Source organism: Myodes glareolus, chromosome 10, assembly GCF_982192425.1.
Source record: "Myodes glareolus chromosome 10, mMyoGla1.1, whole genome shotgun sequence".
Lineage (NCBI taxonomy): Eukaryota > Metazoa > Chordata > Mammalia > Rodentia > Cricetidae > Myodes > Myodes glareolus.
Window position 1 is genome coordinate 25,744,907 of NC_142035.1, and position 25,083 is coordinate 25,769,989.

The 25,083-nt window shown below is 52.3% G+C and overlaps 1 protein-coding gene across 5 annotated transcripts in view; it reads left to right on the forward strand.

Moving 5' to 3' along the window:
- The window catches only part of Nol4l (nucleolar protein 4 like), a 120,595-nt gene that overhangs the window by 72,820 nt on the left and 22,692 nt on the right, over nucleotides 1-25,083 (forward strand). For 4 of the 5 annotated variants that reach the window (XR_015739041.1, XM_087911098.1, XM_087911100.1 and 1 more), the window contains exon 5: nucleotides 19,792-19,933. Coding sequence is in view for 4 of the 5 variants with exons in the window: in XM_087911098.1 (XP_087767224.1) it covers nucleotides 19,792-19,933 (142 nt within the window). In the remaining variant the exon portion in view is untranslated. Of the gene's footprint in view, nucleotides 1-12,519; nucleotides 12,673-19,791; nucleotides 19,934-25,083 lie in introns of those variants that run through there. The other variant, XM_087911102.1, reaches the window with a different exon arrangement.

A 25,083-nucleotide genomic window follows, 5' to 3' on the forward strand; every position in this document is an offset into this window, starting at 1 on the left:
CAGTACCTGTAATTTTCTAATACAGGGACCAACCATGTCTGTGTGGACCATGAACAGAAATCCTACATGCAGGCCTAGCTCATGGACACCTTCCCTGTGTCTGTGGGAAAGCTAGGATGGAGGCCAAGAGCCACTAGCTGGGCCCCAGAGATGAAGAGAGAAGCTCTCTCCTCCCAGAGTTCCGCTGTAAGGCAGCCCAGTAGCTCAGCCCAGCTCTGTCCCTACGGACAAGAATGCTCCAGCAGGAAAGGAGGCCTCTTTCTCGGGCTAGGCCAGGAAGGAGCAGCTCAAAATGTCCAGATGGCCACTGAACTGAAAGCTGACCTTGTGACCCATCACTGAGACCCAATGAGAATTTGTGATCTTGTCCCTGGGCCTGGACTTTATTGCACATTATTTTTGCACCCTTGTCCTGGTGGAAGAAAACTCTCATCCTGGTTTTTAGGTATCTTTTCCTTCCATGGCTAGTGGGATATTTGGGGTATCAGGCTCTTTTGGGTCCTAACTTGCTTTTGTCATCTTTTCTTGAGGGCATGACCTTCCTATTAAGGCACCTAAATGCAGCCACTGAACAGAGTGACTGTGGCTCACACACTCCCATGGGGCCCAGACAGACCTGTCGGTCCAGCAAGCAGGGACACACAAGCCTGACTCCATGCATGGGCAGCAGCCTAGGGCTTTGTAACCAGACCTGAAGGATCCAGGAGAGTTTCAGCCGCCTCAGCAGCTGATGTCTGGAGATCAATTAGAGATAATGGCTCTGTGTGGACCGGAGAAGCCCTGGCCAAGCTTTTTCCTGGTTGTACCCGTGTTTACATCATTAACAAGCTCACTCTCTTTTGAGGTTGGATTTGTGCTGGAAGCTTTGTTTAATGCAGAGGGACCACTGTGGACCCTTGGCAGGCTGGTAGCTCTGCCACCCCCATTCAGATGTAGAGAGTGGCCCCCCAGGCCCCTCCCCCAATGCCACTGCCACTGTTGTATGTGCTGCAGCTGAGGAAATCGCTTCCTTAATTCACTCCGAAGTCATTTGTTCCTGATAAGTGCTGGAAGCCACCGAACACCTGGAATCTGGCAGTGACAAGCACAGAGAACCTGTCCACCCTCCACACTTACAGGCTGTGGAGATGATAAATAAGTCAGGAAGAGAAAACAGGAAAGAGCAAGGTGTTTGGGGCAGAGAGTTCAAATGGAGTAAGAGGATATGCTTCTGAGAAGAGAGCTCTGAAGAGGTGTGAGCCAAGCTCTGACTGCTGAGAACCAGCCAGTCCTCTGGACTTTCCTGCAGAGGAAACAGCAGGTACAAAGGCCCTGGGGTGGAACAGAGGGAATGAAGGGAGGAGGAGCAGCCTGCAAAGACAGCTCTTGAAGGGCTTGCCAGCTGGATACAAAGTTCGCCGTATGCCACATGCTGCTGCCTGAGCAGAGCCAGACTTGACCCGCCAGGAATGACAGCAAGTGGAGGTCTCTGTCTAGTGCTCCGGTTAGCAGCATGGCCGCCTCACTTTCCCTTCTGAGGGCGGAAGTTTCCCTGTCCTAGGAGGAGCAGCAGGTCTGGTTTTCACCGTGGAGTCCCTTTTCCAAGGGAAGTGGGGTGGTGGAGTCTAGAGCCTTGCCGGCTGGCATCAAACAAATGTGTCACTGGCAAATCCAGGCAAGGCCCGGAGCCCACCCACCTGACCCTCATCTCCACCACTTTTCCCACCTTCCTGCCGCTCCCCAGTAGCAAGACCCAGAGATCCTTAAGTTAGGGGGCTGAAGACAGTTGGCGAGAAGGATCCAGTCACCCAAACTCTTCAAGAGCACAAGGAACACTGCAGGCCTCACCAGCTGAGGTCAGTTAAAACGGTTGTGAGTATCACACTGCCTAGCTAGAACCATGCTGAGGAAGCTGTTTTCCTTCCCGGGGCATCTGCAAGTTAAGGCCCTGTGCATGTCTCTCTGACCTCACAACACAGGATAAGCAGGAGGTACTTGGCTCTGAATACTGTCTCAGAGTAGTCCTTCTCTGGGGAGAAGGCACATGGGGGCTGGCTTCCTGGCTGTCCAGTCTGTCCCCAGATAGGAGCCCTGTGACTCAGTCAGGAAGGCTAGCAGGCTGTGGAGGAGTGTGAAGTGGAGGGATGGAGTCCTGCTGTGAGGTGCAGTGCCTGGCTAGTGTCTGACCATGCTGCTCAGCTTCTCCGTAGGCTTTGCTCAGGATCTTCCCATCCACGGTGAGAGGAGGGTGGAGCAAGGCTAGTTCAGCAAAAACAAAAGTTTTCCCTGAAGGCTGCAGATTCATATTGTTGCCTTTCTAGGCCAAACTCCAGACATGTTGCTACCTCTATAGGCAGAAGGGAGGCTGCAAAAGAGAGGACTCTTATTTTTTATTCTATGTAACCGGGAAAGATTGCGAGGGTCCCAGGTAAGCTAGATTCTGCTGTGAGACCTGCCATGGCCTGGGTCCCTTCATCTGAACTTGGCATTGCCTTTGGATAGTAAGATGGTTCTGGCTGGGGCAGGAAAGAAAAGGGAAAGGAAATGGGGGTGGGGGTCAGGAGATGAAGAGAAAGCAAGAGCACCAGACGTCCGGATTCATGCAGAGGACTGAGGCTTCACTTCAGAGCACCTCAGTAACCTGCAAAGTCAGGTTGGTGGAAGCACACACCACTGCATCCAAACACTATTGTTTCCCGAGGAGAGGGGGAGGAGTAGAGGAAGGAAAACAGACATTAGGGTAGGGTCAGGCTGTCATCAGGGCTCCAGTACCCTCAGCATCACCAGACAGGCCCAGGTCTGCCAATCTACCATGGTCCCTGATCATACTGTGTGCTGGTCTGTGACTGTCATCAGTGACTGGTAGCTCACGTCACTGTCACTAGTTCTCACTCAGCTGGCGAGGTTTAGCATCCCACAGGCCTTTTGACTCAGGAGCCCTGTTTTAGCAGTGCTTGCCATGCATCCAATAGACCCAGACCTCCGTCCAGACCCTCACATACCCCTTGCTTCCAGCCCTGTGACTGTTTTGCCCCATGGCTCTGCTCACCAGTTTCCTCACTGCTGGGTGACTTTGGTCACCTAGTCTCTCAAAGTCTCCAGCCTTCCTATGCATGTGGCTACCCTATTGCTTGGTGACTGTACAACTAGCCTGGGTGGGAGGCTGTGGGGTGGCAGGATTGGTTCCAGAGTGTTCTGGATCACTAGGACATGGTAGCTGGCTTGACTTGCTGCCTTTCTCGAGCTTTCAGTGGATGCACATTGTCCATACCAACCCATATGCAGACAAGTATGGAGAGACAACTCATAGTTTGATACACTTTCCACTTCCTATAACCAATATCTAGAGCAAGAAACAACATTGTCTAAATCCCAAAGACCCCTTTGTCCCTCCTAGTCACTGCCACAAGCAAAGGTGACCACTGGACTGATTTTTAATAGCACAGTTTGGGTTTTGCAGCTATAACGTGCTCTCACACGTAGGCCTGTGAGCATCGTCACACACAGCGTCACTACTGAGCAACAATAGGTTACTGTCATTCTCCTACCCGGCTATGGTGGCAGAGGTCTGATAACTTTCTGATAGGGACTGCTGGGTATAGCACTGCTAGGAGCACTCTAGGGTGGCATTGGTTTGGTTTTGTTGTAAAGACAGGGTCTCACCATGTATTCCTGCCTCCCGAGCACTGAGATTGAAGGTTTTCCACCATGCAGTGGCTAAGGTACAGACAGGGGCCATCTGTCTGTACACCCATAGAAGTGGATGCTCTAGGGTAGATAGCCTTGGTCTCATGGTAAAGCCTCTCCCAAGAGGCCAGGGAAGAAGGGAGAAGAGGCCTGGGCACTCCACTCATTCCCTCAGAGTCCCAGCATGTGGCCTGCATTCAGCACTAAGCCAACTCTGCTGGAGTGAGGGTCATGGGGTCTGAGCAAGCCCCTCGTAGACCACAGTGTGTGGAATGATGTGAGCACTCTGCGTCAGTCCCTGAGCTTGCAGCCTCATGGGGTGAAGAGGCATAATGCAGAAAACTGTCAGCTCCACATTATATGACAAAATTGACAGGTATCTGCCTCCAGACAGGTTGTCGCTAAGACCAGTCTTGGCCCTCTTGAGTTCAGCAGAGTTCAGCAGGCTCCAGTAGATGGATTTTATTGGTAGTCTATGCATTCTCCTACCTAACAATCCCTCTCCACCCATGCATCTGTCAACACAGCTTACATGTCACCTTAGCAGAGGCCTCCTGGACATGCCCTTCCTTCCTCATAGCCACATAACTGTCAAGCTCAGATAGGATACACCTCCTACAAACAGCATCAGATCAAGAAGCCACATGGTCATCTGCTTAATGTCTTCCTCCCTGCTGGCCTGCAGGTCCCCAAAGACAGACCTACATCCTGCATCATCCCGTGCTGTGTTACCTGCGCTGGTCATGGTGCCCAGCACAGGTGAGGGGCTCTGAACATGTTTGTGGAAGGAGCACATACTTGAAAACACTCAAGATCAGAGGCACAGAGGGTTGCTCGTGGATGAAGAGGGACTAAAGATGGTGACTCTGTCATAGCAGAGTTCCCAGAAAAGACAAGAAGATTAGGTCAGTAGGGCTGCACAAGCCTAGGACACCAGAGCAGAAGCAGGGAGCTAGAAAGGTTTTGTACTAGGAGGGTGACAAAACCAGAGGACACCTGGTGGCATTTTAAATCAAGGCACTAAGGGGTTGGAAAGAGGGCTCAGTGGTTTAGAGCACTTGTTGTTCTTGCAGAGGACCTATGTTCAATCTCCAGCAACCACCTGGTGACTCGAAACCATCCATAACTCCAGTTCTAAGGAACTCGCCCTCTTCTGACCTGATCAGGCACAGGCACAGTACACATACACACATACAGGCAAAAAACTCTTACACATAAATCTTTTTTAGAAGATGCTTTTGTAAAGGAGAATAATGGCCTGTGGCCAGGGCCATCAGGGCCGCATTTCCCCCAGTCAGGCTCCTTTGGTGTGTTCACAAGGGAAAACCAGCAGAGCAGGGAGGCATGCTGGACTGCCACCCCTAGATTTCAGCTGAGGGCCAGAGCTGGCCGGGAGGTTGCAGCTAGCCAAACTGACTACTGGGAAGAGTGAATGGATTAACTGAGCTACTCCTCCACCCCAGTAGTATTACAGAGTTGTGTAAATTGAAGACACCACCCCCTCATCACCATCCTAGAAAAGATACTTTTCAGGAACTTTCTCCTCACCTGGGAGACTCTTCTTCATGACAGTGCTGTGCCCAGGTGTCCCCATTCTGGTTTATTCCCTTCTGTGATGCGGGCAGAGAGTTTATGGGGTTGAGGTGCATGCTGGCCTTACCAAATATTTTTTAAGAAGTTTTTAAATTATCTTTTTTTATAATTTATTTGTATTTTATGTATATTGGTGTTTTGCCTGCATGTATGTCTGTGTGAGGGTGTTGGGTTCCTTAGAACTGGAGTTATAGATAGTTGTGAGCTGCCATGTGGGTGCTGAGAATTGAACCCGGGTCCTCTGGAAGAGCAACCAGTGCTCTTTAACTGCTGAGCCATCTCTCCAACCCCCTCACCAAATATTAACAGATACCTTTTAAAAATATTTATTTTTATTTTATGTGTATGTGTAAATGTTTGTCTGAAGGTTTGCACCATGTGTGTGTCTGGTGCCTGAGGAGTTAAGAAAAAGGTTTGGGATTGGATTTACAGATGATCATGAGCCACCATGTGAGACTCTGGGGAGGTGGAGGGGGGCTTGAATATGAATGAGATCATTTAAAAAGCAAAAGCAAATTGGGTTGGGTTTGTAGCCCAGTTGGTAGAGTGCTTGCATAGGTTATCCAAAGCTCCAGGCTCATAAGTGCTATACTCCCAGCACCCAAGGGAATCCAAAGTTTAGGGGTTGTCCTTCCAGCTCAATACTGAGTTCAGGCCTGTCTCAAAAACAAAAAAGCAAACTGAACTTCTACTTCAGTAATTGTGTGGAGATGAATTTAAAATAGATTTTCAAAGAGAGACTTCCGATGAATTATAATAAAATCACTGAAAATTTGGGAATAAAATCTGGTGAAGAGAAAATCCCAATTAAACCTGATTATAAGATTGTAACATTTCCTTCCATCAAAACAAAAACAAACATACAATCACCAGAAATTAAAAGGCAGTAGAAGGGAACCAGGCGGTGGTGGCTCACACCTTAGAGGCAGACAGATCTCTGTGACTTTGAGGCCAGCCTGGTCTATAGAGCTAGTTTCAGGACAGCCAAGGCTGCACAGAGAGACTCTTTCTCAAAAACAAAACAAACAAACAAACCCAAGCAAGCAAGCAAAAAAAAAAAAAAAGCATGCACAAATACATGAATGTATGCGTGTTCACAAAGTCGTCCTTATTGGTCACTACCTTATTCCCTTGAGACAGGGTCTCTCGCTATACCTGACGCTTGCTGTTTCTCGGACAGGCTGGTATCTCCAATTCCCACCTCTAGTTCTGGGATTACAGGCATGTGTGCAGCCATGTCTGGCTTTTTATGTGGATACTGGATAGCCAAACTCAAATCCTCATGCTTGTATAAGTACTTGTTTTAGGATTACTATTGCTGTAATGAGACACCATGACCAAAAATAATTTGGGGAGGAAGGGATTTATTCTGCTTGTACTTCCAGGTAACAGTCCATCACGGAAGGAAGTCAAGGCAGTAACTCAAACAGGGCAGGAACCTGAAGTAAGGAGTGGATGCAGAGGCCATGAAGCCGTGCTGCTTACAGACTTGCTCCATACGGCTCACTTAGCCTGCCTGCTTACTTTCTTCTTTCTTTCTCTTTCTTCCTTCCTTCCTTTTTTTTTTTCAAGACAAAGTTTCTCTGTGTAGCCTTGGCTGACCTTGAACTTGATCTGTAGAGCAGGCTGCCCTTGAATTTACAGAGATCCACCTGCCTCTGCCTCCCCAAGTACAGGGATTAAAGGTGCTTTCTTAAAGAACCCAGGACCACCATCCCAGAGATGGCCCCACCCACAATGAGCTGGGCTCTGCTCCATGGATAACTATTTAAGAAAATATCCCACAGGCTTGCATAAAGCTTGATCTTACAGAGGCATTTTTTTCCATTGTAGATCCCTTCCCTCAGATGACTTACTAGCTTGTGTCAAGCTGATGTAAAATTAGCCAACACAGTACATTTATCCACTGAGCCATCTACTCAGTTCTTCATTTTTCTTTACAACAACAACAACAAAAAAAACATATTTATTTTGGGGCATGCATACCACATTACTTGGGTGTGGAAGTTGAGGACAATGTGTGAGTTCTCAACTTTTGACTGTGTGGATTCAGGGGATTGATTGAACCCAGGTCATCAAGCTTGAAAACAACACCCTTACCACTGGGTCATTTTGCCAGCTCCCTACACACACATTCTTTATGGAGTGACATGTGGGCCAGGCTGGCCTTGAACTCACTACATAGGTAGTAATGACCTTGAACTCTTGATCTTACTGCTTCTACCTCCTGAATGCTGGATTATAGACATGCCCAGTTACTACAGTGCTAGAGATTGAACTCAAGACCTTATGTATGCTAGATAAGTACTCTACCATTTGAGCTGTATCCCTAGCCCTTGAGCTTCTAATGTCAAAGTAGACTTTCTGCCAAGTTCTGGGTTGAACATACTATGTTATGTTCACTTTGTAGTTGGAAAAAGGAGGCCTACGGAGGCTGGAGCCTGGTACCAACATTTGTGTGGTGTTAGAGCTTGAATTGGTCCCATTAGGCTAAATCTTTTCTTTTAGTTTATTTTGAGGTACTTGGGATGAGAACCCAGTCTCACACTTTGTTAAGCCAGTTTCTCCCACTTTGTTAAGACTGTGCTCCAGTCTTAGCTGGACCTCCTGTATTCTATTTACCCTCCTTCTGCCCCTTTTATATCATTCAAATCCTGTGTGCCCTGATCTGGAAACTTAACCGAGCTTGTAACACCTCAGCAGGCCAAATGAAGTCATATGCCTCTCAGCTGTGTCCAGGCTCAGCACACTTGGCCCTATGACCACATATGACCCTGCCATCTCATTTCCCATCATCATCATCATTTATGCCCCAGCAATGCTTAAGCATGCATGGGCAGCCCGGTTATGGCGGTTCTCCAGTTGTTCTGTCCTGGGCAGTCCTAGATGCGTGTGTTATTGTCATACCCAGGTTCCACAGTCTTCTTTTAAGCAGCTTTTTGGGCCTTTCTCTTCACCTATCCCATGTAGTCCTCCAAGCAGTGCTGTCTTCGGGTATCTTCCGTCATTCATTCTCATAACATGGCCAAAGTATCTCAAGCCATATCCTGTAGTTTACTTCCTTCTGTAGATGGAAGTGTTTCTTAATGTCATTGTTGTGCATAATGTCTCTTCGTGTGACACGCCTAGAATCCTTCTGAGATGTACCCTCTCAAACACATTCAGCCGCTATTCTAAGGAGCCTTTCATTGTCCATGTTTCAGAGTTGTAAAGAAGGCAGCTCAAGACAAGTGTCTCATATACTTGAAATTTTATTGTTGTTATGTCTCTTGTTGACCAAACCTTTCCTAGTGCCTGAATTGCAGCCCTCGCTGTCTCATCTCCCACCCTCCCTGAATCCCTCTTGCTGAGGTAACGCTCATCACCCTTGTGCTCCTAGAACTTTTATATCACTTGCCCAATCTGCTGGAAAGGCCACGCCTCAAGGTCTTCCCCCAGTTGCCAGTCTTTGCTGTCTAGGGTTGGGAGCATGCTGGTCTACTCCTTGAGAGCACCTGATTCTCCTCCCAGCCCGTCTTCTCCCTTTCCTCTGTCCTCACTTTCTGCCTCTCCCTCTACCTGTACCCTTAAGTCCAAGGTCCAGCTGGAACCCATATGTTACCTTTAGCTGGTATTTTCCCTTAGTCTCATCATCTATAGCAGTTAAATGCATGACAATAAGTGGTTTGGTTGGTTGTTTTGTTGTTGCTGTTGTTTTGGTTTGGGGGGAGATTTTTTGTTTTTGTTTGGTTTTTTTGAGATAAAGTTTCTCTGTGTGCCGATCCTGGTTGTACTTGAACTCCATTTGTAGACCAGGCTTGCCTCAAATTCAAGAGATCTGCCTCGCCCGCCTCCCGAGTATTGAGTACTAAGTACTAGGAGTAAAGGAATTTGCCGCTGCCACCCCTACTACCCTATTTTTGTTTATTGCTTTTATTTTGGCTTTTGGGATAGCATCTTGATGTGCAGACCACACTGGCCTCAAACTTGTAATGATGCTCCTGTCCTGCTTCCTGTAACTAGCATTACAGGCATGTACCACAGCCCCCACTCGTGGTTGTTTTTGATCAGTCCAGGACTATTTGTCTGTGAAGAGTGATCTTTCTGGATTTCTTCAGATTCAAACATTTTTGTGGGGAGGGACCTGGCATGGAGAATAAGCAGCACAGATGCTGTTTTCCTACCAACGACCTACTAACTACCTACTAACTACCTATTAACAACCTTAGAAGGTGCACAGAGTCAGGTCAGGTGACGGCCTTCTTGTGGCAACTGACTTGATGGCATAGTTCAGAGGTGACTGCTCCATCACCCTAGTGGGCAGGTACTGTCCCTCTGTCATTACGAGGTAATTTGTGGTGATAAATGACTTTTCAATGTTCTCACAGTGTCCACTGTGGTTGAACTAAGTTCCTGTCCTTCCTCATGTCCCCTGGCCAGGCTTCTGTTTTGGGGACATGGTCCTAAAAGGATTCTTGTAGGTGCTCCTAAGAGCATCTGCCTCTAGCATCTGTTTCCAAACATGCCTACTTCTGAGCCTGGAGTAATGGTGACGTGAGGGCAGTAAGGAATAAGGACCAGGTTTTGTTGTTGTTTTTCTTGCTATGGAACCCTCCCCCACATTGGGAGCCACACTGTGACCTCTTTAAGGTCAGAGAGAATGGTCAGCGGGACAAGGACACTGAAAACCACCAGCTCAAGGTTCCTCGAGGAGGGGCAGCCCCTGTGGGGACAAGGCTTGGGAGGCTCCTGGCATTCAGAAATGCTTCCCAGCCAGCCAAGGTGTCTGTGGACCATGAGGCTTCGGGTGTTGTGTTTCGAGGATGGTAAAGAGTGCACACTTGGTGTCTGCAGGGACAGTTCTACCGTCCTTAACTGCACTGTGCTCATTGATTAGTCTGAGGAGAGGTGGGTTATCTGGGTTCAATTTCACCTTTGAACTTCAGCTGCTTTTGGCTTTATATTTCAAGCCCAGATGTCCACTACTGCTGTGAAATTGTGACTCAGGCCAGGCGAGGTCAAAGGTTTCAAGAAATGTGTTGGAAAGAGGCAGGAAATCCTGAGCCCAAATTATCTCATTCAGAGCAACGAAGGACAGCTTCCATGTTGGAAACACCCACATTGCCCTAGATAGACTGAACAGAGTTGTGACCCTAGATACCTACACCCAAAAAGATGGGAAGTAAAGGTCTAATAGAGAAAGTGGGAAAAGTGAGTTGGTGAATTGATTTGAAAACACATTTGATTTCAGGAGTAAAAGGCGCTAATGAGTAACACGCCTAAATCCTTTTTTTTAAAGTGTGAGTTTCATATTGACAGTAAGATCTTTAGCATGTGCAGAATGAAGTCTGTGTGTTGTTAATTTAAAGTGTTGTCATCTTTTCTAATCCGTGAACAGGGAGCTCCGAACCTGTGACTGTAATTACAGATCAAACCTGTAGAGGGAGTCTTGTCTATCATAGGTTGTTCACAATGCAAAGCTTTCAGAGGAAGAAAGAAAAGGGCTTTTTAAAGAAAAGTTGGAGGGTTAAAGGCAGTCTGTTTCAAAATTGCAAACAATCGTGGTGGCTGTCTCGTTTGCTCTCCTCTGCTGGCTCCACTGTGAATGAGTTGTAGCGTAAAGGAATCTGTAGAAATTGCCCTTCCTCCTCGTAGGAACCAGGAGGTGGGCTCGTTATTGGGTTTCTTTTGGGGGGCGGGGCATCTCCCCACAGAATTTCATGTACGTCTCTATCCTTGTTAAAGCTCAGCTTTATTCGAGGCCCATGTGTTCTAACCTGGCCTTTGGACTTAGTGGTGGAGAGTTTGGGGGACGTTTGCCCTAACCCATTTTTTTCTCTGTCGATGTTTTAATTCTGCCGTAAGGAGACTACCTTGTTAGGTCGCCGGCGATTCTGAGGTTGCCCGGAGATTTAGGGTACCCCTCTAGCCACCTCGCGCCGCCTCATTCTGTCTTCTCCTGATGCCAAGACGGAAGGCGTATTTGCCCCGAGGAGGACCTCACCTTGGGTCGGCGTGCGTCTTCCCTTTCTTGCGGAGTCCCTGCGGACTGCGCGCGCCCAGGTCTGGGCAGTAGTCTTGATATTATGCTATGACTTTACTACGGTAGCCAGCGCGCCGTAAGGAGCCGGCACCGTGTGGTCTGCTGGAGCACAATGACCCGTGGAGTGGGGCGGGGGCTCTCAGAGGGAGCCGGCAGCGAGCGGGCGGCGGGCGCTCCGGGTCGCCGGAATGTTTGGGTCGAACAGGTGAGCGCAGCCTGGACACTGGAGCTGGCCGCGGGGCGGAGAGGAGGGGTGCAGGGGCGGGTGCAAACTAAGTGGTGGGAAAGAGACAAAGGAAGAGTGAGAAGCGAGATGGTACAGAATAGAAAGGAGGCGAGGGGAGGGGAGGGGAGGAGGCGGCCCGTGGGTAGGGTGCCCAGGAGCTCAAGCTTGAACTTGATCGAGAAAAGGGGGCCCTGCGGTGTGGGCGGGGGCCCGACCGAGAGTCGGCCACGTGCTTGGCTTTTTCTTGTGAGGGTCCCACTAAGACCTCCTAGGTAAGGCTGAGCCCGCGGGTCCCGCTGCCTTGCCCGACAAGCACCCGCGGTGCCCGGGATTGAGAGACGCCTAGCTAGGGTCGAGGGCTGTGTGGAGGCCCCACGGCACCAAGAGTTCCCGACGATGCCTCCCTTAGTCACTTTCTTTGGGGCAAGTCTCCCTCTCCTGGCCTGAACGCAGACAGTTAGCAGGGTACGCCCCCACCCCGCCCCAAGACTTGAAGTCCGCAGCCTCTGGGAGCCAGGGGCGAGCCCAGCTCCCATCGCCTGCTTTCCGGGGCTGCACGCCCCCAGGGATCTTCCTCCAAGCTCTTCTCCCTTAAGAAGAGCTCTATCCAGTAGCGCACGGCAGTGCGTCCAGCGCACCCTGGTCCTCATACCTGGCCAAGCACCCTCTCCTTCCTCCTCCTCCTCTCACCCCCCACTCTCCTTTCTCCTCTCCCCTCTCCCTGGGTGCCTCCTTTTCCTCTCTTTCCCCCTCCTCCCCCCCCATGCCCACTCCTCCCTCTCTCCCGCCCCTCCACCGCCACCTCCTCCTCCTGCTGCTCCTCCTACTCCCCCTGAGTGCGTCCTCCAGGGCTCCCCTCCCCCCCGGCCCCCGCCCCGTGCCCGGTCCCGCCCCCTCCCCCGCCTCCCCGTGCCCGGTGCCCCCCTCCCCCTTCCTCCCGGGCCGCGGCGCCACCGCCGCCGCTCGCCTGGGCCCTCCCCCTGGCCACCCCCCGCCCCCGGGCCGGGCAGTGACGCGCCGCAGCGGTGCCAGCCCCTCTCCCCGGGCGGCCGCGGCGGCAGCAGCAGCAGCAGTAGCAGCAGCTGGAGCGGTGGGGCTGTCACCGCCTCCCTCCCGGTTCACTCCCAGAGCCAGCCCGCTGGTCTGCTCCTCGCCGCCCGCCCAGGTACAGAGTCCTGGGGGACCCCGCGACCGGACTGGTCCTGGGCCCTCGGCTGCCGCCCCCTCCTCCTGCTCTGCCGCTGGCCGTTGAGCTGCGGTTAGGAGAGCTGTGGGGTTCGAGGAGGGGGACTCACGGGGAGCTGCTGGCCCTGGGTGGAGTGGGCTGGGGCTGGGGGCGGGCAAGTGTGCCCGAGAGCGGGGAGGGGCGGAGGCTGCGCTCCGGGGCCTGCGGGGCGCTGGAGAGGTGCGTCTAGCTTCAAGTGCCTGGAGCTGCCGGGCGCACCCCACTCCTGGCCGTGCGCGCCGCCGGTCCTGGGGGGCGGTGATTGTGTGCGCCGCGCCGCGGTATTGTGCCGCGGCCACGCCGTTTGCAGCGGGCTCCGCACCGCGTCCCCGGGAGGAAGACGTTCGCGGACAGCGGGGCGGGGGCCAGGCTCGGGTGGCCTCTGCCTCCGGGAGAAAGGAAGTGGACTATGTTTGAGGATGTGGGGACGGGAAGCGTACAGTGGCAGGGAGGGGCTCCTTGCCAAGGCGCTGGGAGTTGGGACGCGGTTTGCACAGTTGAGCCCACTTTGGCAGGCTCCTGTCGCTCCACCAGGGGATCGACAGCCCCTCTCGTGTGCACCCTCGGAGAAGAAGCAAGGGTTTCGTGGACCCCTGGTAAAGGAACACACCAAGCGGGGGCCTGCGGAGAGCGCGCGCAAGGGTTAAGGTGAATTTACACCTCCGCCCTCCTGCTGTTCGCCGCCCTTCACCTAGGGTTCCCGGGCAGGATACACGGGGGGAGTGCAATTCGCCTTCCCATTCCGGCCTCTTGGCTTCAGAAGTGACCCTACTCTCTCTCAGAGCTGCGTTTGCGGGGAGTCTGGTCGCCTCTACCAGGCCGAGCTTCCTGGGGGAAGTTCTCATTAAGCCTCGCTAATTAGCATTATTCCCGGAGAAAGGTTAAGGTTAGACCGTCCTTTTCCTTATGGAGAGCCCCCTCCCTACCATTCCCTTCTCCCTCCCCTCTCCCTCAGAGCACAAAAGCACAAAAAGAAAGTGTGAAGAGGCGCAGATCAATGGAGAAGCCACAAACCCATTAATTCAAATGGAACCCTTTCCCCTTCTGAAACATTGATTTTTTTTCTTTCTGTCTGCTCTGAGGGGAGATGAATAACCTCCTGATTTCACCTGAAATGGTGTTTGGACTCTGATTTCCCCCTTTCTGAGGATTGTGGCCTGAAATAGATTCTCCCTTGAGATAAAGCCCTACTTATCCCAGAATCAGCTGGAAGCCCCCTCCCCCCACTGCACACTCCAGTGTTGGGGCCTGGGGTGAGTGTTGGTGCTCGCCTCACTCCTGTGGGCAGAGCCTGTGATGGTGGAACCAGGTCCCTTGACCCCTAAAACGTGCCTGTTTCTCTGCTGTGTGTTGGTGTGGGGGAAAGGGCCCGTTGATGGACCAGGCCCCAGTGGGTAGCTAACCCCAGGTTGTAAATTACCCTTTCATTGGAAAGCCATTTGAGTCCAAATGTGTCTTTGAATGCAATCCAGGCTCCTCTGCTGAGCTGTGCTATAGAGTAGTCTCAAGGCAGCACCTCCTTCTGCTCTCTCTACCTTCAGCACCTTTCAACCAACCCCTGGCAAACAGCACCCCAGCTTACCTTCCTGCTCAGAAGGCTAACTTTGAGGAGGAACCTCTTTCCCAGGGCCTCAGCCACCCTGGGGCAATGGGGAGCTGGTCCATCCCTGAGTTGCTCAAGAACTTTTTAGTCTAGCCTGAGTCCTTTTCTTGGAAGGATAGACCTACCTGGAGAGGGTTAGCTCAGAGTGCTTCCCCTCTGGCCATCCTTTTGGCTGGAAGAACCCAGCTTGCCCAAGAAACTCAGGTGCCCATTGATGGCAGGAGCTGGGGTATCAGTGAGGTCTCATAGTGAGGAATGCTGGGAAAACAGTCCATTGCCTTTGCTTAGGAACAAAAGCCCATATACTAGGGAAGGTGTGGGAAATGCTCACTCTAGCATCCAGGCATGCACTATGGCAAGGACAGTGGAGCAAGCACATGGGTACATGAACATGGTTCTGACAGGTGCAGTGAGAGTCTGCAAGTCAGTGGGGGGTGGGGGAAGGATGGAAGCCTCCCCACTCCGTTCCCCCTCCCTCCAAGAATGTGTTTGTATGGCTGGTAAGCCAAGGTCTGTTAGCAAGAAGTAGAATTGTGTGGGCTGTGTCTCAGGAAAACTCATCGCCTCTTCTGGTGGCCAGGTGGGCATCGATGGGGTACAGAATTTGACAACCAGCTTGGAAGCCCCAAGTGCTCAGGAGCTAACTCAGATCATCCTCCTGTTTCTTTCATGTAACAGTATCACAACATCACAACAGGGGCATGAACCTTTGCTTGCTCTGGATCCTGGGAGTTTTCAGTTTCCATTAGTAAGTGCCTGAAGTAGTTAGGTTGGGGTCAAATGTGGTTCAGCACTTTCTTGGCATATTTGGAGTGATAAAGCATAATGCTAACCCGAGTAGCTCCAAGGCTGAGCGTTCCCTGACCTGGCCCGGCTCACAGGTGACCCAGAAGGCAGTGTCCAACACTGGGAAGCCACCTCCCACATCCTAATATATATGGTAGGTTGAGAGCTGGGGCTGCAGAACTGCCCACACTGGTATTCTTTCCTGTTGCCCAAAAACATGGGGATAGTGGGGGAGGGGGCAGCCAGCCTGGAGTGCCTGTTTCCTGCCTCGCCTAGGAGCATCCTTGAACATCCCCACCCCCACCATGGTCTGAAACCCACACCCAGGGCTCCAGATCAGGCCTTATGGCCTCCACTAGCACTGAATTCTCGGTAAATCCTCCTCCCTTTCTTTCTCAAGTGAGTGGTTGAGATAGAGTTACAGCTCCGAGGAAAGGCCTGGAAAATACTGTAGGAGGCACGCCCCAGAATTCTGAGTCCTGGAAGATGCAAATGGCTCAGCTTCAGAGGCACCAGGAACCCAGTTCCAGAGAAGTTGACCCCAGTTGTAAAATAATCAGGTTACTGATAGCACCTGCCCATAGTTACAGCCATGGATACAGGCCTGCTTCCACTTTCCTCCATGTGTCTCCCGAATTCCCCTCCTCCAGGCTGCACAATGGTTGGTGCTGCCGAGGCCTGCAGAGGAGGAAGGGCCCGGGCTAGCTGGGTGGGGAGAAATAGAACTGGCTTCTGAATTTTGGACTGAAGATAAGAGGCTCAAGGGTTTAGTCAGCGCTTCTCTCTCTGCCCAGAGTGAAGACTCCAAGGTTGGGGGGTGTGTCCTAAAGACTGGGTGCTACCCACCCTGCCTGGCCAACACAGGAGTTCCGCTTTTCAGAAGGTTAGTTGGCCCTAATGCCCTGTGACCCATGATGGCAAAAGCACTATGGTGCATGGTCTGATGAACTTTTATTGCCAGGTGGGCAAGGCCACAGACTTCAGGATGTAAAGGGCAAAGGCTAGGCTGGGGGATCTTGCCACAGCTCGCTGGCCAGTCATGTAGAATCTCAGGAGGGATTTTAGAAGCGTGGCATATGTACTTTTATTTTCGGTGAAGTTATTTGAGAGGGAGAAATTAGTAGCCCAAATTCTCCTGAGATTTAAGAAGGGAGCAAGAAGTGACCTACTTGTGACCTCATGGGGGAGCAGGGGAGTGCCTGGGGTCTTAGACACTCCCGACCTGGGTTGGCTGCCTGGCTGCCTCCCTTTCTTCCTCCCTGCACCCCCCCCCCCCCCCGCCACGGGTCCCTCTGGACTTGGGTGATGGGTCTGAACTGTGTGCTCTGGTAATTGCCTGTGTAATTAGCCGGCCTTCCCAGCCTCAGCTCAGGGGTGAATAGGTGAGTAGAGAGAGTTTGAGTCTGCTCCTCTGTGGTGGTTTTGCCCCATGGACCAACCCAGTTCTGCTACAGCAGGGCTTGTGGAAGGGTCTCTCCAGGTCAGCCCTGCACCTGTGGGTGTTGGTGGTGGTCCTTTCAGTCTGGCCACACCCACAGCTACAGCTTACTCAGTTCTGTTTGTTTTCTGGAAAGTTTAGGTTTAATAGGCTTGATTACTTAAAAAAAAAAAAATCCATAGCAGTCAGCGTTTGGGTTTTCAAAATTCCCAGAGCCACCATTCCCTCAGAGCAGCAGTTGGGATGGCAGGAACCTGGGGGCTATGGAAAAGTCCCTGGGGAGAGAGCCACTGATGTTCAGTAACTATGCAGCCCCCGCCCCGCCCCTGCAGCTCTTTCCCATACTTGAAAATGAGCCAGAAGTTTTAGCTGATTCCTCCCCCTAAATAAAGTCTGAAGGTAGGAGACCCTCCTTAGCCATATAGATAGATCCCTAGGGCAACTCAGCACAAAGTAGATGTTCAGTAATGTGCATGCATAAAACTCTGCACGCATGTGTGTATGCACATGCCATTAAGCATATGTAGCCCCGCTGCCTTTGGGTATTATCATAGGCACTTTGTCATTAAGGAATCAGGCACTTTTGATCAAAGGGTGGAATGTGTAATTTCATGGCTCTGGGTGCAGACTGTCTGGATTCAGACCCCAGTTCTGCCCCTAAGTTCTGTTACCCTGGATAGTTGGGGCACGCGTTTGAGGAGCTGTGTGACTAGACCTGGAGAGAGGCCTGTCCTGTGGGGCCTTATGGGGCCATTATGAGGAAATCTTAGGAAACCCTTGTCCCAGAGCCTGGAACCTGGCATTTTCTTTCCAGGTAATTTCAACGCCAATATGAAATGCAGTTCATTTGCTGGGCAGGGTGAGATAGAGCGCATTTTCCTGAACAGTTCAGGTGTCTAAGCAAGAGCAATTTGAGGTCTTTTTTGTGGGATAGCAGCAGCTGTAGCTGAGAGGAGCGTGCAGCTGCTGGCCCTCCAGCCAGGGTCCCGGTTTTCATATGGCCCTCGTTCAAGAACTGCACGGTGGGACCAGAGCCCTTAATTGTCAGATTAATGCAACATCCTCATTAAACACCACATCCTGCCAGGCAGTTTAGTCAGTTCAACAAGTCTTGCTACCTCATGAGGAATTCAGAGAACAGGCAGCCTGGTCCTTACTCCTGGATGGCCCGAGAGCTTTCTGGGGTGATAGGATAGAGCCCCACAGCAGTTTTGTGCTGTGACGAGGCTGGTGGCACAGACATGCGGGTTGTTTAAGAAGAGGAGCCATGGAGCCTGGGCAGCAACAGCCACTTTCTTCTCCATGGATAGGGAGTAGCAGGAAGGCCAGGAACAAGGCCTGCTCACAGCTGGATTTCCAACACTTAGCAAACATGGCTCATAGTTGGTGTCCAGGGAATACTTGAATGAATGAACGGGTTTAAATAGGTGTCTGCAGTATTCTGGAGGCCGAGACAGGAGGATTGTCTAGACTACATAGGTAGCTCCTCTCTCTTTTGTTTTGTATTGTGACAAGTTTTCTCTGTGTAGCCCCTAACTGTCAGAGAACTCAACTCTACAGACTAAGCTAGGCTAGCCTCGAACTTAGAGATCCTCCTGCCTGTGTAGGACCAACCTGCTCAAGTAGCTCCTGTTTCAAAAGATTTAAAAAAAAAAAAAAAGTACTAGGAGACAGAATCACTTAATTCATGCATTCCCCACAGTGCTTCTGAGTTCTGCTTCTGCCTGTGAGAGGCCCAGGGAAGAATCCCAGAGCCCACCCACCGGGCCAGCAGGGGAGCACAGAGTCCCTGCTCTGTGTTCTAGCTCCATACCTCCAAGAGACCTTTTCCTGTTATAACCTTGTGCAAAAGAGAGCCTGTTGAGCATGCATGTATGTCCCTGTTGATGTGAGCACATGTGTTGTCATGGAGGCAGGCTGTCGGAAGCTTGTGTGTAGTGGGTAGCCCAGAGGATGAGTGTGTGTGACTGGCACTTGCATGGGAGAGCACTGGGCTCTGTTCCCAGGGTTCCACATGTGTCCATTTGGACCTGCAGTGTTGTGGCTCAGCTCCTGTCCTCTGGACTCAGCATGGAGGGTCTCTACTGCTGTATCGAAGCTGTGAATTCCAGGAAACTGCTCCCAGCAGGCATGGTTGGGGGAGGGAGGGAGACTCAACCTCCGGTTCCCTAGCACTTGGAGCAGATGTGTCTGCCTCAGGGACAGCAGTTGAAGAAAGTTCAAACCAAAGTGTGTTTGCTCACCATAAAAGAGATGTCTGTGAGGGCCCTGTAGGAGTGGCCCCAAGGCCCTAAGGGTGCTCTGCCATGGCCCACAGAGGCTATTGTATCTTGCTAGGGGTTGGGGCACAAGGTCAGGACTCCATGTGTGGCACTGCTGGGCCATCTTCCCCATGTGTTACAACTGGAGCGCCATCCCAGTTGCTTGCTGCTCTTCAAAGGGGCTGGATCTGAAGGAGTTGGGGTTCTTTGCTGCTGGAAGGCTGAATTAAAGGGGCCCCATCCCGGGGATTCCCAAGTGACTGGCCAAGGGCACACTGAAACCAGCAGTTGGGGAGAGGAGCCACTGCTGTCCTCTCCAGCAGACTGTCTGCTGTTTGGAAGGCCTTGGCACCCTCTCTCCCTGTCCCTTCTTGGTGTGATCCGAACCCTGGCCGGCCCCACCCCCTTCCTTCTCCACACTTCTGGGTTTGGCCTGCTCAACCCTGGAAGCCGCCCAAGAGCATATCTTTGAAGCACAGCAAAGGTTAGGAAGGAGGAAGACAGAAATGTCCTCTGGGCTGGGGGAGTGGGAGAAAGGAATTCCATGTATGCTCCAGAGGAGCTGGCACCAGGCCTGGTGGGGGCTGCCACCTTGGCCTCCTCGGTGCCCAGCATGTCCCGCTACTCAGTGCAGGCACTGTGTAGAGTGAGCCCTTTTCCTCAGGCTCTGGGTGGGGAATGGTGGCTCTTGTTTACAGCACTCATTTCAACCTTGGCTCACAAGGGTAAGAGCCAGGCCCTGCTATCCGCTCCACAGGATGTGAGACCTCTTAATTGTCTTCAATTACAGACAGCATGGGCTCTTAACCCTGGCTTCCGCTAGGAACCAGAGCCCAAGCCACTTGAAGGGGTCAGGGGGAATGCCATCCAGCCCTCACTACAAGGTCTTAGGGGCTCCCTGTGCCCTCTGGGATCCTTTCTAAGTGTACGTCTGCTCTTGTTGAACACCTGTCTTCTTTGTCTCTGCTCAGGATGAAACCTCTGTGAGCAGTGAGGATTTTGATATGAATGACTCCACATGGATGTCAGCTGACCCCCACCTGGCCTCCAGCCTGAGCCCCAGCCAGGAGGAGAGGATGCGGAGCCCGCAGAACCTCCATAGCCAAGAGGACGGTGAGTGCCCCTTGGGCAGCTGGCAGGGAGGGCGCTTATTGTTCTATAAGACGCCTGCACGTGCTCCGGGTGGTGGGACCCAGGTGACACTGGGGCGTTCCTGTTGTACTTGAGAGCTGGTATTGTCAGCATCTCCACAAGCCCCAGTGCCCCAGAGAGAGAAGGGTGTTTTCATAAGCAGGGCCCCCGATTGACTGTGGGGTGACCTCTTGTCTATTTGTACCTGTTTATGTTCATGGGTTTGTTGAATAAGGATTTCAGAATCGCCAGGATTCAGGCCTGGGAAGGTCAGGAATGTGTGTGACCCGGAGCTGTGTTCTTATGGCTACAGTGAGGCTGGCTTTGGGACAGGGCCACATGGTCAGTGGCCAGGTGGTTGGTAGCTGACCAGGATGGACTGGGCTGCTGTGTTGGAGAATCAGGGTCAGAAGTCCTATGTCCACTCCATGGTTCCATATAGAGTCCTGGAATGGGCTCTGGGTTCTGCGTCACCTGGGCCTGACCGGATTGGAGATTTGGGATAACACCTGTAGGCAGAGGCCTCTGGTAGGGCTCTTGTTTCCGGGCCTAGATGGCTAGAAGTAAGGGATGAGCCCAGAGCTAGGCCTCAGAGAACTAGGGTATAGGGACTGGTAATTAGGAGAGGTCAAAGGTCAGAGCTTGGAATGTAGAAGGGAGGTTCAGGGTTGAAAAGGGGTGTAATGTTAACTCTGCAGAAAAAAAAATGGGTGAGCCTTAAAGAGTAAATAAGGGGTAGGAGCCTTGCAGTTTGGGTCAAAGTTCATCTCCATGGCAGAACCCACACGCTGGTCTTCCCTCCCAGCCCGAGTCTGGCTTTGTCTGGGAGGAGTCTAGCATACAGGCAGCTGGAAGTGTCTGGGCCTGGAGCTGGGGAGCTGGGGGTGGCTGTGTGAGGAGTGGGGTGCCAGGCTGCTGGAGAAGAAAAGGCTTTTTGTGCCTTACTGCCTCGTGAGGTCAGCAAGACCCCCTCGTGCTGTGAGCCTCCAGACTAGTATTGCCTTGTGGCGTTCCCACGGGGGTGGGGCCCAATGGGGGCCACCACATGGGGGTTTGGGGCTAGGACAACCCAGCAGCTGACCTCCAGCCTCATCTGACTGAGAGAGCCACACCCAGCAGCCTAAGAGCTAAGCGAACAGTGCTTAGTAAGCACCCTTGTCGTACCTCCTCAAGAAAGATCTAGAACCCCCCCCCCCCACTCACGGTCCAGCTTAGTAAGGCTGTCTCAGCCCTCCAAAGGTCTGGTTGTGCTATTGTTCCTCAGTGTACCTTTTGAAACCATGGTTACTGCCCGAGAACACTACCTTGGAGTCTCAGTGGACTGAGGTCCTCAGGATAGTTAGCAAACTACCTGGGGGTTTCTGCTGGGGCTGTAATGTCCTTGGTATCCCTTGCTATGACCTAGAACGTGGTGGTGATGCAGTGCAGATGAAGAAGCAGAGGTTCTGGGGTTAGCTGCCCTGCAGCCACCTGCAGGGCAGAGTCAGACATATCTCAGGCCCCTCCTGGCTCTAAGCACTGGACAAATGACAGGCAGGCTGGCCTGCTGGTAGGACTAGTGTTTATGCGGGCAAACAGCAGAGCTAGGAAAAGGGAGGATGGTGTTGATCGTGAGCCACCAATTTAATTATTGAATCAGTGGCTGATTCTGGAAGCTGCAGACTGATTTGTTAGCCAGAGACCAGCCTAGATCCAGGGCAGAGGGTATATATGCAATAAGAAAACCCAGACATCTGGTCCGGTCTCTGGTGCCTCTCATGTCCCTGGGGCCTCCTGGTGACCAAGGTCCCAGGATTTCCCACAGGGTTTCGGTTGGTCATGATTGCAGCTCGAAGTCCTGGTCTAGCCCTCCAGTCGTGTCTCAGAATGCGTGGTCGGTGTAGACGCAAGCTGAAATCTGGCCCCCGTAAGTGAGCCCATGTCTCTTATTGTTCTTGAAGGACTAAGGGGTGGGAACAAACTCAGCCGTAACTCTGCTTGTGTGTCTATCCCCAAACTCCCCTTTAAGCACAACTGGCTGTTAGTTCTCTGGAGTGCATTGGATGGAGAGGTATCTGAATGTCCGTCCGTCCGTCCCCCTCCCCGCCCCCCCCCCGCCCCAGTTCTATAAGGTACCCTGTACTCTGTGTTAATGCTGGCCTTCATTCTGCCCTGCGCTCCTCCAGCTGCGTGCCTGGCCCATTACAGGGGCCTGCTGAATGTTTGTGGCCCAAATGAAAAGGCGAGCTGACATTTATAGAGACTGCCCTCGAGCATGGCAGCCAGGGAAATAGAGGCCCCCCTCCTTGTTAGGGACAAGGTGGCTTCTTTGTTCCTGAGGCCGCACCCCAGTATGCCAGGACTGCAGGGCTGCTGGGCACATCGCCCCTGTGATGGCAGGAAGCCAGGCACTTTGTACAGGTTATACCTCTAGGGAACTTGCCCTTCTTTAAATTATTTTTGTGTTTGATTTTGAGACAGACAGGGTCTTGCTTTATGGCCCAGACTGGCCTCAAACTAGTTCCCTCAGCACTGAGTGTTGGGGTTACAGACCTGCGCCACCACTTCCGCCTTCTCTCTTTAAAGTGTAACAAAACAGAAGACTGGGCCTTGGTAGGGACAGTTGAACCCAGAGAGTGAAAAACATGCCGGCTTTCACCACTGGACTTGTCTCCGAGCCTGCCCTGTCCCAGTCCTATCCCCCATCCCTGTCCCTTCCCCCGCCAGGCTCCCCTCTGGTAGTTTTCCCACCTCTGCTGAGGTCCTTTTGTTGGGTGGTGGTAGCAAGCCTCGTTCCACAGGGCTCTCTCAGTCGGAGCCATGTTTGAGGCCTGTTTGAGGACATCAGTCTTCTCCTATCTCACAGGGGAGGGCATTAAGGGTGGAGGAAGTCTGACCGGCACCAGGAGAGGTTCCCGCCTCCCTCCACTTTGACAGGCCTTTGTATGAGGTACAAGAGTCCTCATACACTAAGAGACACAGGCTTCCTCCTACCCGTGCATAGCTCTTGGCTTTGAGCTCTCTCTTGGGTCTGTCAGGGCTCTGTGTGTTCTGAAAGCTTGAGAAAGCTTCTGGTCTAGGAGTTGCCAAAGACAGACAACCATTGAGACATTTTGCAGAGCCCTTAAGGTCTGGTATTGCCTTGGAGCTGAAAAACCCCATCATCCTATCATGACCCATCTCCTCCTCATACTGTTAGCAAGCACCCCAGAGACCATAAGACAGGACCCAGCACAAGGCAGTGCTGGGGAAGCATCGGTGAGTGAAAGTGTGGATGGAGATGTGTGCGCATTCCCAGGGGAGAAGCCAGCAGGTCTCCTGAAAGGCAGTCATGTTGGCCAGGGTCCTAACCCTGTCTGCCGCTCCTCCTATTCCCCTGCCATGACTCTACTAGGCCCCTCACTGTGCCCCTTCCTGAATGGAAAACTTGAGGCCTGGCCTTCAGAAGGGATGCATGGGGGCAGGGAACGGACGTTACTCATCCCCACCTCCACCGGCAGACAGGAAACTCACGCCAGGGGACAGTGGAGGGTCCTGCTTCCGCCCTTCTGCAGCACAAGCTGGGGGTTGCCTGGCAGGAATCATGCAGAGCACTGGAGTCTTTTAGGGCTAATGCGTACCCTTCCCAGACTGCACTCCTGCAGCCTGTTCTTGGGGACCTGCTGGACACGGGTGCTTGCCTCCCTTAGATTGGGACTCCTACTTCCCGCAGGCCAGTGTAGCCTCCTGGTGCCCAGCACTAAACTGGGCAGAGTCAGAGAGGGGTTTTCAGTAGTCTGGTCAAGTGACTAACAAGGTTGTCAGCCCCTCCCAGGTCTCCAGAGTTTGGCCTTGGCAGGAGAGCACCAAGCACAGGGAAGTGGGAACCCTGCTGGGCTGTCACCTTCCTGAGAGCAGCAGCTATGACTATACAAATAGATCTTAGTGTTCCCCTCACTTCCCTAGCTTGTGCATTACAGAGGATTGGGGGCGGGAACGCAGGAAGACAGACAGAAATGCTGCAGGTGTTGGGGCCTTCCCTCAGGCTCCTCTCACTACTTACCCTTTGCTCTTCTTTACTGGGAGGATCATACTATGCTACTTTGCTCCTTACATAATGGCTTTCCCTCTTTCTTGTCATTGGTTCTGCTGCGGTAAAAATGATCTAGTCTGCCCCGTGAACCTGTGAGTGAATGAGCGGATAGAGATGTGTGTGCGCATTCCCAGGGGAGAAGCGAGCAGGTCTCCTGAAAGGCAGTCATGCGGGCCAGGGTTCGCTGTCCCCCCCCCCCCCCCCCCCCGGCCCCAGCCAGCCCTGTGCACTGAGTTCCTTAGGTTTCTGACATGGAAGTGGCTTGTCTATACCATCGGAAGCAACCAGCTAGAGTCATTTGTCCTAGGCATTGTCCCAGCCCCTGGCATGTATAGATGCTCAGTAACTATCGTGTGGCCATGGACTGATGGGAGCCAGGGAAGGGCTCCTAGAGGAGGCACTGGGCAGCAGCCTGTCAGAGGAAGCAGTTTGGGTTTGGAGTCCTGGGCTCCTAAATGCCCAGAAGCTTCCTGTGATCTCAAGCCACAGTCTAGAAAGGCAAGTCAGGGCAGCCACAGCCAGACTGCAGCTTAGGCAGCTATAGGGCCACCTCTGTGGGCCTGAGGACTTTTCTGGACCTGGCTTCCTGTAGGTCCTGTCCTCTGCTATGGGTCTTTCTTCCCCACATTCTGTTGTTTTTGTTTGTTTGTTTTTGTTTTTTGAGACAGGGTTTCTCTGTGTAGCTTTGGAGTCTGTCCTGGCTCTATAGACCAGGCTGGCCTTGACCTCACAAAGATTCACCTCCTTTTGCCTCCTAAGTGCTGGGATTAAAGGCATGCGCCACCAGCGCCCGGCTCCCAGTCTGTTCTAAGCAAGTTGCTTACCCTGCGCCAGCCTCAGCACCTGTCCAGTATGATTGTCTGCTGTGACCACTGATCTCGGTGTGCCCTTAGAAGCTTTCAGAAGACCAAGGCTTCGGACCTTCTGGCTCCTGCTGCCTTGAGTAGGGCCTTCTGCCACCTAGAAATGCCAACTGGGCATCTGAGCAGCCCCTTGTGAGCAAGTGAGGTCTAGTGACCCTGACTCAAACTCATAGTGTCATTGTCCCTCCTCACCCAGCCAGACCCATGTCTCAGGGTAC